Below are 15575 nucleotides of genomic sequence, written 5' to 3'. Positions count from 1 at the left end.
ACAAAAAAAGACCGAAAAATTAAAAAATAAAACAATATTTTTTACTTTCTGCTACAAAACATATCCAATGAAAAAATGTAAAAAAATCTAAATTCTTCATAAATTTTGGCCAGAATGTATTCTGTTACATACCTTTGATTAAAAAAAATATGTGTAATAAGTGTATATTTATTGGTTTTCACGAACGTTATAGCACCTACAAACTATGGTATATATACTGGATTTTTTTTAAATAATACTAATGGCAGTGATCAGCGACTTATAATGGGACTGTGATAGTGCGGTTAGCAATCTGACACTGATTAACGCTGGGGGGAGATGACTAACTGCCACTGACATGACCAGTGACATTAATACAGTGATCAGTGATAATATTATACACTGTCACTGTACTAATGACACTGGCTGGAAAGGGGTTAACATCTAGGGTAATCAAGGGGTTAAATGTGTGCCCAACAATGCTCACTATGTGTAAATTGTGCTGCTTTTTACTAATGATCTCTTAGTTTCTCATCCCTGATTCCGCTGTTGCATCTGAGCCAATGAGGAGCAAGAGAGCCTCGTCTCTTGTAAACATCACTCAATTGGGATTGGGCTCAGGTATGTATTTAGGCAGGGCTACAAGAGCAGCTGCCTTTACAACCCAGGGGTGGACTGAGAGCTCATGGGGCCTCCGGGCAATAGGGTATCATGGGGCCCCTATGTCCTTGCCCACACTCACATCACACCCAAAAAAGCCTATGAAAGGTATCAGGGGCATCTCATGGGGCCCCCAACTGACCCCGGGCCCTCGGGCAGTGCCCGAGTGCCCGAGTGCCCGAATGGTCAGTCCACCCCTGTTGCAACCACTTTTAAATAATAATGTTTAGTAAATGTATTGCTTAGTAAATGAGGTGAAGCTTAAATTTGCAAAGAATATCCAATCACATACAAGGAAAATAAAAAAATTGCATTTTTTCTTGCACATAATTGGATGATAGAAGTCAGCAGAGCTTTCCCTCATTTACTAAGCTCTGGAGCAAATGCCCTTGCAGCATACAACTGCACTTGCAAAATGCTTAGGGGCTGATTCACTAAAGGCAAATAAGCAAGTGCAAGTGCAATAGCGCCAGAGCTTAGTAAATGAGATAAAGCTTCACTTTGTAAAAGAATACCCAATCACATGAAGCGAAAATAAAACACAGCATTGTTGCTTGCACATAATTGGATACTGGAAGTCAGCAGAGCGTCCTTTCATTTACTAAGCTTTGGCACAACTGCACTTGCAAAGTCTACTTGCCTTTAGTAAATCAACCCCAAAGAGGGGGAAAGCTAAGTAGAATTTTATAAGATTTTTCAGAAAATAAAATTTTTTTTAGCAATTTTTAAATAATGATAAGTGGATGGGAAAAAAACAAAGCAGGTGTTATTCCAATTTGGCTGCAAAAGTGGGAATACACTGTAAGAATTCATAGAGTAAGTCCAGCAAATAAGATCACTTGGAGATTAGTGTTGTTGATGTCAGGCAAAGGGCATTTGAGGGGTCTTACCTAATGTGCACTTATCCTTAAGACAGCCCTGAATAAGTGCAGCACTTGAGATCACATGATGTTTACTTTTAAATTCAGGGAACTATTTCTTTGATTCGGAGACCAGAATAGTGTATGCTATTAAATATAAGGGATTTTTATCTGAATGTACAGTAAATAAGTACAGTGAGTGCCTTTGAAGGTTCTCACTTATTAAACTCAAGGTATGGATGGTTAGTCACATTCAACTGGACTTGTTGTGAAGTGAGGGAAATAAAAAAACAGGGTGGTTTGCCAAACTTTCACACACCCCCATCCTGCTCTTTGACAATCGACAACTACCTTTACACATGTCATGGCATCTGGATTAAAGCCTAAGTTTAGTTAAATAAGGTTTTTTAAAAATTAGCATAAGCACTCTATGAATGGAGGAGGCAGGGGGATTGAAGAATGCAAGATTTCAACTAATTCTGCAGCCATCAGCACAAGAGACACATCATAATGACTATACATAATGTCCCTTGTGCTGTTTTTTTTTTCAAAACTTTTTTGACTGAACTTATACTTTAGGGTGACTGAGTTACTCATGTGGATATAAATTATGGGGCATGTTCCTGAAATTCATTAGAGTTTAGGAAACAGCGAACAAGCAACAAAATGTCTTCAACATTACTCAACAAGTTCTATTGAATGTAAGGAACTATTACTAGCCACGTACTGTAAGTAAGTTCACTTTTTAGAACATGGAGCTGACATATGAGAGAAGTAATTTTGTAGCCTAGCAAGCAACTATTGCCATAGCAAACCATGTTACTACTATAGGGTTCAGAGCTGTCTGGCTGCACAGTGATTTATGCAGATAGCAATAGAACATGGCAGATACATTTGGATGAAATATATGTAAATACACTTTGAGAATCTCTATACCAGCCTTTTTCAACTTTTTTACCCCAGAGGAACGTTTGAAATAACTCTCAGGTCTCAGAGTAACCCTGCAAAGATTTGTCCACCAGGGGTCATTGGAAAAAGGCCCCTTACAATAGTGGCCAGTGGGAAGAACTCCCCTCTTACAGTGGTGATCACAATACCACCCTTATAGCCAGCTTAAAATATCATTGGTTTCATCATGCTGGCTCTGGCAAGTGATGTTGTCCCTGGAACTAAAAAACACCATCAGAAGCTAGATCAAATAGCCACAGTTCAAGGAACCTCAAGCAACCTCTGGAGGAACCCTATGGTTCCATGGAACCCTGGCTGAGAATAGCTGCTCTACACAGTTGTTATGAAAACAATTAGTATTCTAAAACACTAGAAGAATTGCTTTGAGATGGAACTTAAGTAGGAGGCATCTGGTTTTGCTATGTGTCACTATTACCTATAGTTACTGCCCTGTAGCCTAGCATAGGTTGACTTCAAAGTCCTAGTCCATGTTCGGGGAAATAATTCTCAGTGAGGCATCTATGTAATGCATAGCTCACACACCTTGCTGTAAAGGAATGCAAGAGAAGGGAAACAAGCACATGCAGGAAAGAAATGAATGCTAGGATGTAGTTTTTGAGGCAATGTACCATCTACTTTATATGTAGATCTACTTTTCAACTTTATAGAACACCAACAGAAAAAGCAAGGAAAGATGGTCTTATTTCCCTGCCTAGCAGGCAAGTGGGCAGTGTTGGGTTAAACTACCTGGTGACTTTTCATACTTCTTAGGAAATCCAGTATTGAGATTTCTGTACAAAAGCTTCATTAAACATGGTCTACAATGTGTGTAATAAGGTTGCTCATCAACAATTTGTTTATTTTGAATAAAGAATGGTGTGTGCCATGGCATGTAGGCAGAGTTGGATATTCTAACAAACACATCTCACCACCAAGAGATATGAGATGAAGCCAGTGTGTAATTAAACATGTTAGCAATTAAGCTGATTTCATTATGGCTTCTGGTGAAAAAGTATTTGACAATAAGTATGCATATTTAGGATGTCACAATGGGAACCAGGGGCGGACTGACCATTTGGAAATGCGGGCACTGCCTGAGGGCCCCGGGTCAGTAGGGGGCCATATGAGATGCCCCTGGTACCTTTTCCATAGGCTTTTTTGAGTTTGGGCAAGGACACAGGGGCCCCATGATCCCCTATTGCCCGGGGGCCCCATGAGTTGTCAGTCCGCCCCTGATTGGAACCATAGAAAGTGTAACAAAATCACAGCAGTAAGTAGTTGTGGAAAGAGGCATAAAAGGGGAGGAAAGTTATCCCAAGAGAAGAGTCTCACCATAAGAGCTTCATGTAGGATGTATGCAATGATGGTTTCATTCATTCGTTCACCTCTTTTCAGGAGCCCTTTTGCTAAATCAGTGACAGAGCCGCCATTGCACAACTGCAAAGATCATTTAAATAGTATTATTGATTTCTGTAACACCAATATGACCTCCTGCGGCACTGGACAAATAAAGGTAAATAATACAGAAACATCACGCATAAAAAACACAAGTACATATTATTGAACAGAGATGTATATACGTGTCCAAAAGCACACCAGTCAACAGCACTCCCTCCTAAATAAAAGGGTCAGTTTTGGGGATACTAAAGGTTCAGTTTTTTGTTTTTGTTTTTTTTAATAATAAACATAATATACTTACCTGCTCTGTGTAATGGTTTTGCACAGAGAAGCCCCTTTTCTCGGGTCCCCTGCCTGGCTCCTCCCCCTGTTGAGTGCCCCCAGAGCAAGCTGCTTGCTCTGGGGGTACTCATGCATGCTCGCTCCTGTGCCACCCCTGTGTGTCCATAAACCACACAGAGCACCGTTCGGCCCTCCTCCCCCCCCCCCACACTCCCTCCTCACTGGCTATGACTGACAGCCATGGGAGCCAATGGCAGCTCTCGTGCACATTGGTGAATTGTGATTGGGCTCAGGTAAGTATAATGGGTGCTGGGTAGGGGGAGGGAATCTTGTGCACAGAAGTTTTTTTTACCTGGATGCATAGGATACATCAAGGTAAAAAACCTTCAGCCTTTATAACCACTTTTAGAGAAATAAGGGTGGAAACGAAGAGATAATGGAAACTATAGTGGTTTAGGAAGCCACGGTAAATGGATAATTGTGCAGAATATATTACATTATTAGGTCCCAAATTCTTATGTGCAGAGATGTTTTAAATGATAACAATACCGTTATCTGAATTAAAGCTAAAGTTTATCGATTTTTTAACAGCAGCAGGAACAGTACTTACAACAAATGAAAGTGTTCCATGTGCTGTGGGATTTTGGGTTGGTTGCACGACAGCTACCACCACAGAAGACACAGTTCCATCCCTGGTGCTGTTTTTAAAAAAAATCACTAAATTTCAGCTTTGAAGTATATCTAAAGTCATAGCTTTGTTTGCAGTTTGCATAATGTAGGGAAAGGTTAGAACTCTTGTCACGTTTTTAATGCTGCTCCTGTCCCCAGGAAAGATTCACCTACTCTATTTGTTCTGGACGCCAATATCACCAAGGCTAAAAGTGAGGAAAAATTCAATATTTTCAGTTGCAGCTGGAAAAGGAAGCAGTGGAAATCTTCACATGATAGGTTTTAACAATTCTCTACCCTTTCCATAACTAAAAAAAAGTTTTTGCTTAGATATACTTAAATTCTCATGGTCCCCAACCCTCCTCCATGCTACGTATACCCCATAACAGACCTTAGATCAGTATAGGAGGTGCCAAACAGGGAGCCTATGCCGGGCAATGCTTCTGGCCAGCAGTTCTACTCATGGATATTATTTTCTTCACAGGCCATAATGAAAAGTAATTTCCCTCCAGACTTACAAGTAGAAGACTTCTTCGTTAGGATCTATGAATGCCCAGTACCACGGTATCTGCTCCCTGTCTATATCAACGACTGACCTTAGGTCTGCAGCTGGAATTATAGGTAGCGTAGGAAGGGTGAGCAAGACTGTTGGGATTAAGTTAAAATAAAGTTGTTGTTCTTAGAGGAGACATTTGAAGGTTTGATGGACTGAAGTGTCCTGAGATGTTTTGGGAAGGAGATTTCCAGAGTGTAGAAGTTTGCAAGGTTTTATGAAGGCAGGAGTATGAACACCTGAACAGAGGGAAGAGAAAGTTACATGCATATTGGAGGTTGTATTTGGGTGAAGGCTTGAAAATTTATGATGCCAAGTGCATGAGGGAGCCAAACTGGAGAGACTATGGCGCAAAACCAGGTCCCCCCGTTCATTCTCCCTCTACAAATCTGCCTTCCTCACTTACACCTCCTCCCTCCACGCCGCCAAGCAGGCTTACTTCGTAAACCTGATCAACACCCTCTCCTCCTGCCCTCACCGACTCTTCTCCACCTTCAACTCCCTACTCTCTCCCCCCCTCCTCCACTCAGTACCTCACTCACCGCCACGAAATTGCCACTCATTTCCACAACAAGATTGATGCAATCCGTCAGGACATAGTCAACTCGCAATCTACCTCCCCACCTAGCCCCCCCCCCCCCCTATCTCCCCCTCATCTCTTCCCTCCTCTGACCTCGCAACCTCACTGCCCTCCACACCCAAGACCCCGCTTACCGTAACCCCCCCAGCTCTGCACTCCTTCAGCCCCGCTACCACTGAGGAAGTCACCAGGGTCTTCTCAGAAGCCCGCCTCACTACCTGCCCCCTGGACCCTATCCCTTCTCGACTCCTCCAGTCACCCCCCTGTTCCCTCATCTGCTCCCTCACCCACATCTTCAATCTCTCCCTCTCTACCGGCGTATTCCCCTCCCCCCTAAAGCATGCGCACATCACCCCCATACTCAAAAAGCCATCCCTGGACCCCTCTGACCCAAACAACCTCAGACCCATCTCCCTGTTGCCACTCACTTCCAAACTCCTGGAGCGCTTAGTCTAGACCGCCTAAGCGCCCACCTAACTGACAACAACCTCCTTGATCCACTACAGTCCGGCTTCCGTCCCCTACACTCCACCGAAACCGCCCTCCTCAAAATCACCAACGACCTACTAACCGCCAAAGCCAAAGGCGACTACTCTGTCCTCCTCCTCCTGGACCTCTCCGCGGCCTTCGACACAGTTGACCACCCCCTCCTCCTTAATAAACTACTCTCCCTTGGCATCAGAGACACCGCTCTCTCCTGGTTCTCCTCTTACCTATCCCGACGCTCCTTCAGCGTTTCCTACAATGGTGCCACCTCCCCTTCCCTCCCCCTCTCTGTTGGGGTCCCCCAGGGCTCTGTCCTTGGACCCCTTCTCTTCTCCATCTACACCTCCTCCCTTGGCAAACTCATACACTCCCACGGCTTCAACTACCACCTCTACGCTGATGACACTCAAATTTACCTCTCCACCCCCCACCTCACCCCCACATTCCCCGCCCGCATCACTCACCTCCTAAACGACATCTCTGACTGGATGTCGCTCCATTTCCTCAAGCTTAACCTCTCCAAAACCGAGCTTCTCGTCTTCCCTCCTGCCCGCGCCCCCCCCCCCATCCTATCCATCACTACTAACATCACCACCATCAATCCCGCTCCGCAAGCCAAAGTCCTTGGAGTCATTTTGGACTCTAACCTCTCCTTCCATCCTCATGTCAAATCACTTACAAACACATGCAGGCTCCACCTCCGCAATATCGCCAAAATACGCACCTTCCTTACCCCAGACACCACTAAACTACTCGTACACTCCCTCATCATCTCATGCCTTGACTACTGCAACTCCCTCCTCACCGGCCTACCCCAGTGCAGGCTCTCCCCGCTTCAGACCATCCTGAACTCAGCGGCTAGACTCATCCACCTCACCACCCGCTCCACCTCTGCCACCCCCCTCTGCCTATCCCTCCACTGGCTCCCTATCGCCCAACGCATCAAATTCAAACTACTCACTCTGACCTACAAAGCCGTTCACAACACTGCCCCTAACCACCTCACCAACCTGATTCCCAAGTACTACCCTACCCGTACCCTTCGCTCTTCACAGGACCTCCTATCTTGCTCCCTGGTCTCCTCCTCACACGCACGTCTGCAAGACTTCTCCAGGTCCTCCCCCATCCTCTGGAACTCACTACCCCAATCCATCAGACTGTCACCTTCCCTCCTCACCTTCAGGCGCTCCCTGAAAACCCACCTCTTCAGGGAAGCCTACCCCACCCTCACCTAACTGCTGCTCTTCTTCATTCCTTCTACCACTCCTTCCCCCACAGCCACTTCCTCCTGTACCACTACCCCCTCCCTCCTAGATTGTAAGCTCGAAAGAGTAGGGCCCTATAACCCCTCGTGTGCTGTTTGTAGTTGCTGTAATGTTTCATGTATTGTCCCCCCCTCTATTGTACAGCGCTGAGCAAACCCTTTGGCGCTTTATAAACTCGATGTAATAATAATAAATAATAATAACTGTCCCTCAGATGGCACTGGAGTTTGGGCTTCATGTTATAACAAATTTACAGCAAAAAAAGAAAAAATGTGGGTGATACAAACCTCCAAAACTAGCCACAACTGATCTCCCGTTTTTACATCTTTCTTGAAATACATTCCAAAGAACTTGACAACATTTGGATGATCAGACAGAGCCTTTAGTATGTTATATTCTGCTTCAATTTCTTCGTCAATATCTTCCTGTGAACGCAAATGAAAAACAATCAAAATTTTTAACCTGATTTTCAATATTTTACTTCCTAACATGTCTAAAATCATTTTATTGGATAATTCCATGTAATAAGAGTGACCTTTTTTAAAGGTATGTGAACCATAGTAATGTTCTCTTATTTTCTACCCTGCAATCTGTTAAATATAGCATTGAAAGTGTTTTGTTATAATAGTTTGATACTTGTAAAAAATCCCTGTTGATCCATAAATTAAGGGCTGTCCTGTGCACTCAATTTAACACAAAAAGTCTATTCCTCCTGCCTTCCTGTACACCTCTCTGGAATATATACCCCTTTTACCACAAGGAAACGAGGAGAGGAAGAGATGTTCTGTATTCCTAACACACTTTCTTTCCTAAGATGACAATGCTGCTTCTTTACAGATAGAGTAGAATGATGAAGTGTTGTCACCCTAGGACAGGAAAAGTATTACTGGCAGGATCACCAGGTGAGAGTAAAGCCTGAAAAAGAAAGCAAACTAATTCAACCACCACATCTAAGCGCTGGCAATATAGTACATGTCTTGGGTTTAGCTAAAGCGTTATGTCTCTCTAACTACAAATTAAAAATACATATTATGAAGCAAAAAAAAAAAATAAAACCAAATATCCAAGCACTTTGAACTTAAATTATAATTTCACAGCAGAAATTGTATTCTGAAATTACGGTTATGAAAGCAAAAAAAAATAGGATTCAAAGAAGGTGGAACTACAGACAATATGTATTCAAAGTATTGGTTGGAGGGAAGGGCACATCATGTACAAAGAATACAACTCCTGCCCCCCTAGATAGATTACTGCTTTTATCTTCTCTTAGGGCTGGTTCACACCTGAATCGCACAGAAACACGGACCGTGATCCTGAGCAATTTCTCATTTGAATATGCTGAAATTGCACTGGATCACATACTAGTAGTGCATATACTACTTTTCAAAAACACACTGTACTGGATTGCACTGCGGAACCATGCAGTGCAGTGCTCTTGCAATCTGCATTAGTGTCATTAGTTTAGTGCCCCTCTAGGTAGAAAGCTAGTTTTTTTTAGTGAGAAAAGCTGAATAGCAGCCTGGGCTTAGTCAGCCTGGGTGTGCGTCAGCTAGATTACTCTAAGTCAGGGCTGAGGACCCTGCAGGTCAGTTCACTGATACCTCCCCCTACTCTAGAAGCTTGAGACATTTCTAGAAGGCAGTGGGTGGGGGTGAGGAGAACTGATCTGCATGTTTGAGGGATCTTAACCAATCCCCAAGCAGGAGGCTTGGCATGGGGTCAAGACAGTCCTCAGATATGATAGAGCCTGATCAGCAGGAAGTGGGTGGTGTGTGTCAGGTGGAAGATAGAATGGGAGGCTTGAGTGTGGAGCCTGGGAGTGGACTTGGGGATGAGGCCTACCTACAGGCAGGTGCTGGAAGAGGGGACCTCCATTGTGCCACCATCTATTAGGAAGGACAGCCTGGGCAGCAGGGAAGGAGCCAGCCCAGTGGAAGGCCTGAAGGCAGCCACCAACGCATAAAGTCTATCAGGTAAGACAATGTGAGTAACCTTATACAGCCTGGGCCGAATAAGGGGAGAGGGCAGTCAGGTGGAGAACCCAACTAGTTCCTTGGCCAGAACTGTTTAATCTTTGGCAGCTTCTGGATCCCCTTGCCCAGGGAATACCCTTAGTACTGCTAGGTAAAGAAGAGGATTCATCTGAGGTCTTAAGAGGTACATTTTAGAGCAGGAGTACTCTCAAAGAAGAGACCAATTTTTTGCTTCTTGTCCATAGACTTCACAGTTCCTTGGACATCTCATGCATCCCTCAACTCCATCCAAGTTCAATACCCTTTAATGAAATCACAAAAACAAGCCTAAGGACTAGTTACTGTCTCAGTTAGCAAGCATGGAAGAAGAAGATGCGTGTTGCCTGGCTGTGCAGGACTGTAGGGGGACCCAAAAACTTAGCGACTCCTAAAGGGGTAGTGCTACATTAGGAATACATTGACACACGCAGCAGATCGCACACCCAGTGCATTTTGAACATGTCCACTTTCTGGTGTGAATGAGCCCTTAATGATGATGCAATTCTGCCTTATGATACACACATACAGTTAAGCATTATATTAAAGTAGAACTATAAGCAAAACTTTTTTTTTCATTTGGGATAGAGTAAGGGAAGATTATAGCCCGTCAGTTTTTTTTGCCATCTGTGTCCTTTTGGAGAGATTTCCTTTCACTTCCTGCCCCATAGCCAAAACAGAAAGCGAAAGGAAATCCCTGCAAATGAAGGGAAGCTCTTGGGGCTCCACAGGCCGCCACAACTAGTGTTCCGAAAGGAATATTTTCCCTCTATTACTTTTCTAGGGACAACCCAAAATTTGGGATTTTCTTTTACTTTCAACAATATTTGTAAACAGGACAAATAGACAGGGAGAATCTCCCAAATGGGGGCACAGACAGCTACTTTAGGGGGAAAATGCAAAGTTACTTGGGTCCCCTGACTCATGGAGGGCCCATTAGGATGTTAAAAATGTTCTATACTTCAATGTTCTTCATAGTAAGATCATATGAAAGACTTTTTTTTAGAAGGTGTTCAGCAAACATAAACTTTGTATTACTCTTTATATAGGTTATGTGCAATATGGCACACTCTGTACCTGGAAGAATTGTTCAGTAATATCTGCCCTCATGTTGTGCACAGCACTATAGCTTAGTGGTCAGCACCTCTGCCTGACAATACTAGAGTTGTTGTTTCAAATCCAAATACCGATACTACCTACATGTTCTCCGTGTGCCTGTATGGCTTTCCTCCGGCTACTCCAGTTTCCTCTCACACTCTAAAGACATGCTGGTAGGTTAATTGGCTCCTGTCTAATTTGGCCCTAGTATGTGTATGTATAAATGTGCATTTAGGGACCTTGGATTCTAAGCTCCTTGAGTGCAGGGACTGATGTGAATGACCAAAATATATGTAAACAGCATAAATTGTCAACGATATATAAGTACCATGCATTACAATGAACAATTTTCAAACAGTACACTGGTGCATAAGATGAAATTCAAACAGAAAATCCAAAATCCTGCAGAAATGCTTTGAAAATCCATGTCAGAATCAACATACAAATGTTTGTGTACACTGACCCTTATGTATGATTCAGTTCAATTGGAGGGTTGCTCATGAATTAAAAACAGTCCAGGTCTGCGTTATAACTAAACCATCATGGCACACATCCCTTATGGAAAAAAGAACTGCGGTGCTCAGGCTTGTATCCAGGGTGCTGAAGTCCAGGCACAGGTCCCTTTAAATTTCCCAAAAAGCTCTGGGTTCCTGGACACACCCAGGGAAGAAACTTTTCTCTGCTTCCCTTAGCAATTCAGAAAGGCTACACCTGATGAGGCAGAAGTAGATGGGCAAGTGATCTGCGGCCAGGTAAACAGCCCTCCACTGTCTGAACTGATATGCGGGAAGTAGGGCCAAAGCTAAATAGCAAGCAGTTTTCCCTTTAAGACCGGGAAGGGAGGGCTGCACAATATAAATGTGTGGGGAGATGGGGCTGCATTTTATGCATTTTTCAGGGGGCAGGGAAGCTGCATTTGACATGAGTGTGTGAAGAGGACAGGGTAGGTGTACTTGAAGGAGGGGGTGGGTGGCTGCATTGTATGTGAGTTTGAGGAGGGGTAGAGGTGAACAGGTGGAAATGCAATTCCAGTACTGAATGTATGTGATGGCAAGGATTGCTGGCATGTGCTGGAGGGTATATTGGTGCCTGCTGCTGGGGGAGCTATTGTTGTTAGAGGGGGTCTATTCTTGCATGGTTTTCTATTGTTGCTGGGGAGGTTTATTGTTTGCTGTGGGGTGTTATGTTGCTGTGGGGTCAATTGTTGCTGAATGGGATCTACTGATGAGAGGGGGGTCTATTGTTGCTGGCTGTTGTGAGATCTATTGTTGCTGGAGGGCAACTATTCTTGCATGGCAGTCTATTGTTGTTAGGGGGGTTTATTGTTGCTGGTGGGGGGTCTAATGTTGCTGTAGGGCTTATATAGGTGTGGGGGGGGGTCAATTGTTGCTGAAAGGGATCCACTGTTGAGGGAGGGGTCTACTGTTGCTGGCTGCTGAAGAGTCTATTGATGCTGGCTGCTGGGAAATCTGTTGTTGCTGCCAGGGGTCCATTGTTGCTGGGGAGGGGGGTCTGCTGTTGCTGGGGAGGGCCTTTGACTGCGGGGGATCTAATTTACTGCGTTTCTTGTTATTAACTAACAAAATTCATACAAATTGCTTAGCACCAAAAAAAGTCCCTGGGACACAGCAGATCACCGATCGCAGTAAAGAGTCGATGACGTAGGCTCTATCGTGTGATCAGCTGCGTCCAATCACAGCTGATCGCATGTAAATAAGAAATGCCCATTATCAGCAGACCTCTCCTCATGCTGACAGCACGTGAGGAGAGGAGAGCCGGTAATCAGCATTCCTCAGAGGGGACATGTACACTGATCATCAGCGCACTGATCATCAGTGCCCTGATGATCAGTGTAGCCCCATCAGTGCCACCTGTCAGTGCCCATATTTTCCACCTGTCAGTGCTCATCAATGCCACGTATCAGTGCCCATCAGTGCACATCAATGCCACATATCAGTGCACATCAATGCCACATATCAGTGCCCATCAGAGCTGCCTTTCAGTGCCAACTATCCATGCCAGTCAGTGCTGCCTATCAGTGCCAGTCAGTTCCACCTATCAGTGCCGGCTATCAGTGCCCATCAGTGCCACCAATTAGTGCTAGTCAGTGCCACCTATCAGTGTTCATCAGTGCCACCTATCAGTGCCCATCCGTGCCGCCTAACAGTTCCATTCAGTGCCACCTATCAGTGCCCATCAGTGCCATATATGAGTGCTTCCTTTCAGTGCCCACCAGTGATGCCTGTCAATGCCCACAAGTGATGCCTGTCAATGCCCATCAATGCCTCCTCATCAGTGCCGCCTATCAGTGCCCATCAGTGCAGCCTATCAATGCCCATCACTGCAGCCCCGTTAGCACACATCAGTGATGTAGAAAAATTACTTATTTACAAACTTTTATTACAGAAACTAAGAAAAAGCTTTTTTTTTTCAAAAATTTCAGTCTTTTATAGTTTGTTTAGCAAAAAAATAAAAAAATGAAGCTGGTGGGCTTCATGTTAAAGGTAAGTCTGCCATAATGTACTACTAGCATACTAGCAGATTACGGCATAAGACTGCACTTTAAAAAAAAGCGGTAGACTTTACCTCCGGTAAAAAGCACTCGGCTCCCTGTACCTAACGGCATTGGGATAGGCAGAGAGGCCTCCTAATCTCTGAAATGGGTTAATTTTTAATCTACATATTCATTCAATAAACACCAACCTCTCCTCTCAGCAGCTAAATCATATTCCCAAAACATTTCATACAATTTCAACCTAATTACAATACAATGAATGGCAGAATATTTTACAACCAATCCCAGTTTCCCCTGAGGCTACGAATCAGCTAATATTTGTGTACCGCTTGAACTAGCAAACCGTTAGATGAAGTTTAAAGGGCAAATGTCCATCAAATTCTCCCTTTTGTTAGGCTTCACTCTTTTGGGGCTTGTGTTCCGAATATGGCAGGAAAACATAAATAAATAAAATGAATTTTTCAATTACCTTTCACAATGAAAAATACTTTGTCAGTAAATGCTTTTCATTGCCGAGATCAATATGTTCCAGTTTTATCTGCTGGAAATGTCCCAGATACATAAAGGTCTGCTTGGCTCTCTTGGACGTTGCCTGTTCTGAGAGCACACTGTATTTTGCACAATTAAACTGACATTTTTCAAACATTTACTGCTGACAGAACAATCTTTAAAAATACGTTTTACATGGTGCATTAATCCAGAATGTGAAGAACTCCATAAACTCCACAAAGGTATGAGAAGCTCAGTTCAGTCCGGTGAGTTTATGCACAAATAAAAAATAAATGAAATCTAAAAATCCATAGAAGCTTATGTTTTTTATTTCATTAAGTTGACCCCAACAAACTGAAATCTGATTGGTTATTGTGAGCTTTATACATTATTGCACTTTCTACTTCTTCCCAAATAAAGATATACCTGAAGGATACAGTCAATAATTGGAAAGGGAAAATGTATTTTTCACCACAGAGAGGCCACACTTGATGAGGCAGAAGATGAAAGGCAAGTAATCTGCAGCCAGGTGAAAGGCCCTCCACTTTCAGAACCAGTGGGCAGGAAGAGGGTTCAGAGCCAGATAGCCTGAAAGTCCCAGCTACTGTGGGGGGCCCCTTCCTGATTGCTACCAGAGCACTCCAGTTCCAGTGGGGTTGGCCCCCTGTGTCTTTTGGCCTCAGATCCCTTATGAATACTGGGGTGCCCATGAAACTTTTTTACCTTGTTTTTTTATCTTTGTTGACTTTTCCTAATTTATTTTATCCCAACTGTTCTACTCAGATTCGCTATTTATCCCTATTTACCCCTGACAGAAAATTTGAAGTGCATTATGTGGCATCATCTTATCTTTACACAGACCCAGTTGACATATTCCATATTATGTCATATACCTGACATTCATTTGGTGTCATATTGTTGAATGTGATTATATGTATTGTTCTTGCATTCTTTTGCCTGCCACCGCTACATCGAGCAATAGGCGATGACTGTACTTACTTTTTGCTTTTTTGCTTTATATGGTGGTAAATAAAATGGGGAAAAAAAATAACGTTTTGCTCTTAAAAAGAATTAACTGATTCAGTAAAATGGTATAGCTGATGACCTCCACGTCAATGTGGGATAAATAGTGATGTAGTTGTCTAAAATACATTTTTGAAAGAACCTACTTATGAACTCAAACAACCTAAATATATTAAACAACAAATGCGTTTTTCTATGTCTAGATAACTAAACGATAAAAAGCTGAATTCTGGTTTGTTGCTAGTGAATTATATTATTGTATACCAATATGTTCTGGAAGTAACAAGTAGTATACTACATGTATAAAAGTGATAACTTACATGAAATGGATCCAGAATTTTCACAGCAGCCTTGCTCCCATTTTTCTTGTTCATCACTTTAAACACTTTACCATATGTTCCCTTTCCAATAGTTTCTACAATTTCCCAAGTGTCAGATGGGTCAGGAAATCCATCAAATGCAAATGTCTTTCCGCGTAATGAAAACATTTTTGGCGCATCACCCTGAAAAAGAGAATATGCTGTAAACTCACAGGCTGACTAAGGTTCTGTTGTCATCAGGTCAATTGGTGTCTATGATTTATGACTCATTGGCTTTGACTTACTAAGAAAGTACAGAATAAGATTGAGCTAGGTTCACTTCTATCATACAGTCATGTGCAAAGCAAAATTCATTTTTTTTCCGTTTCAATAAGTTTTTATTCAAAGGGTTTGTTAACATACATAACAACATACACAATATGAGTCAAGGAGAGTATTTAC

The 15575-nt window shown here is 43.1% G+C and overlaps 1 protein-coding gene across 1 annotated transcript in view; it reads right to left on the bottom strand.

Moving 5' to 3' along the window:
* Positions 1 to 15313, bottom strand: part of MYO3A (myosin IIIA) — a 159503-nt gene extending 144190 nt beyond the window's left edge. Inside the window, exons 1-3 of the mRNA XM_089693783.1 lie at positions 15135 to 15313; positions 7968 to 8105; positions 3780 to 3884 (exon numbers count right to left, since the gene is read on the bottom strand). Coding sequence (XP_089549909.1) covers positions 3780 to 3884; positions 7968 to 8105; positions 15135 to 15302 — 411 coding nt within the window. The 5' untranslated portion in view covers positions 15303 to 15313. The remainder of the gene's footprint in view (positions 1 to 3779; positions 3885 to 7967; positions 8106 to 15134) is intronic.
* Between the last annotated feature and the right edge of the window lie 262 nt (positions 15314 to 15575).

This window comes from Staurois parvus, unplaced genomic scaffold (genome assembly GCF_062004578.1).
Source record: "Staurois parvus isolate SC_StPar_1 unplaced genomic scaffold, SC_StPar_1.0 ptg000636l, whole genome shotgun sequence".
Taxonomy (NCBI): domain Eukaryota; kingdom Metazoa; phylum Chordata; class Amphibia; order Anura; family Ranidae; genus Staurois; species Staurois parvus.
Note: the sequence above shows the minus strand (reverse complement) of the source record. Positions and strands in the feature narration are given on the sequence as shown.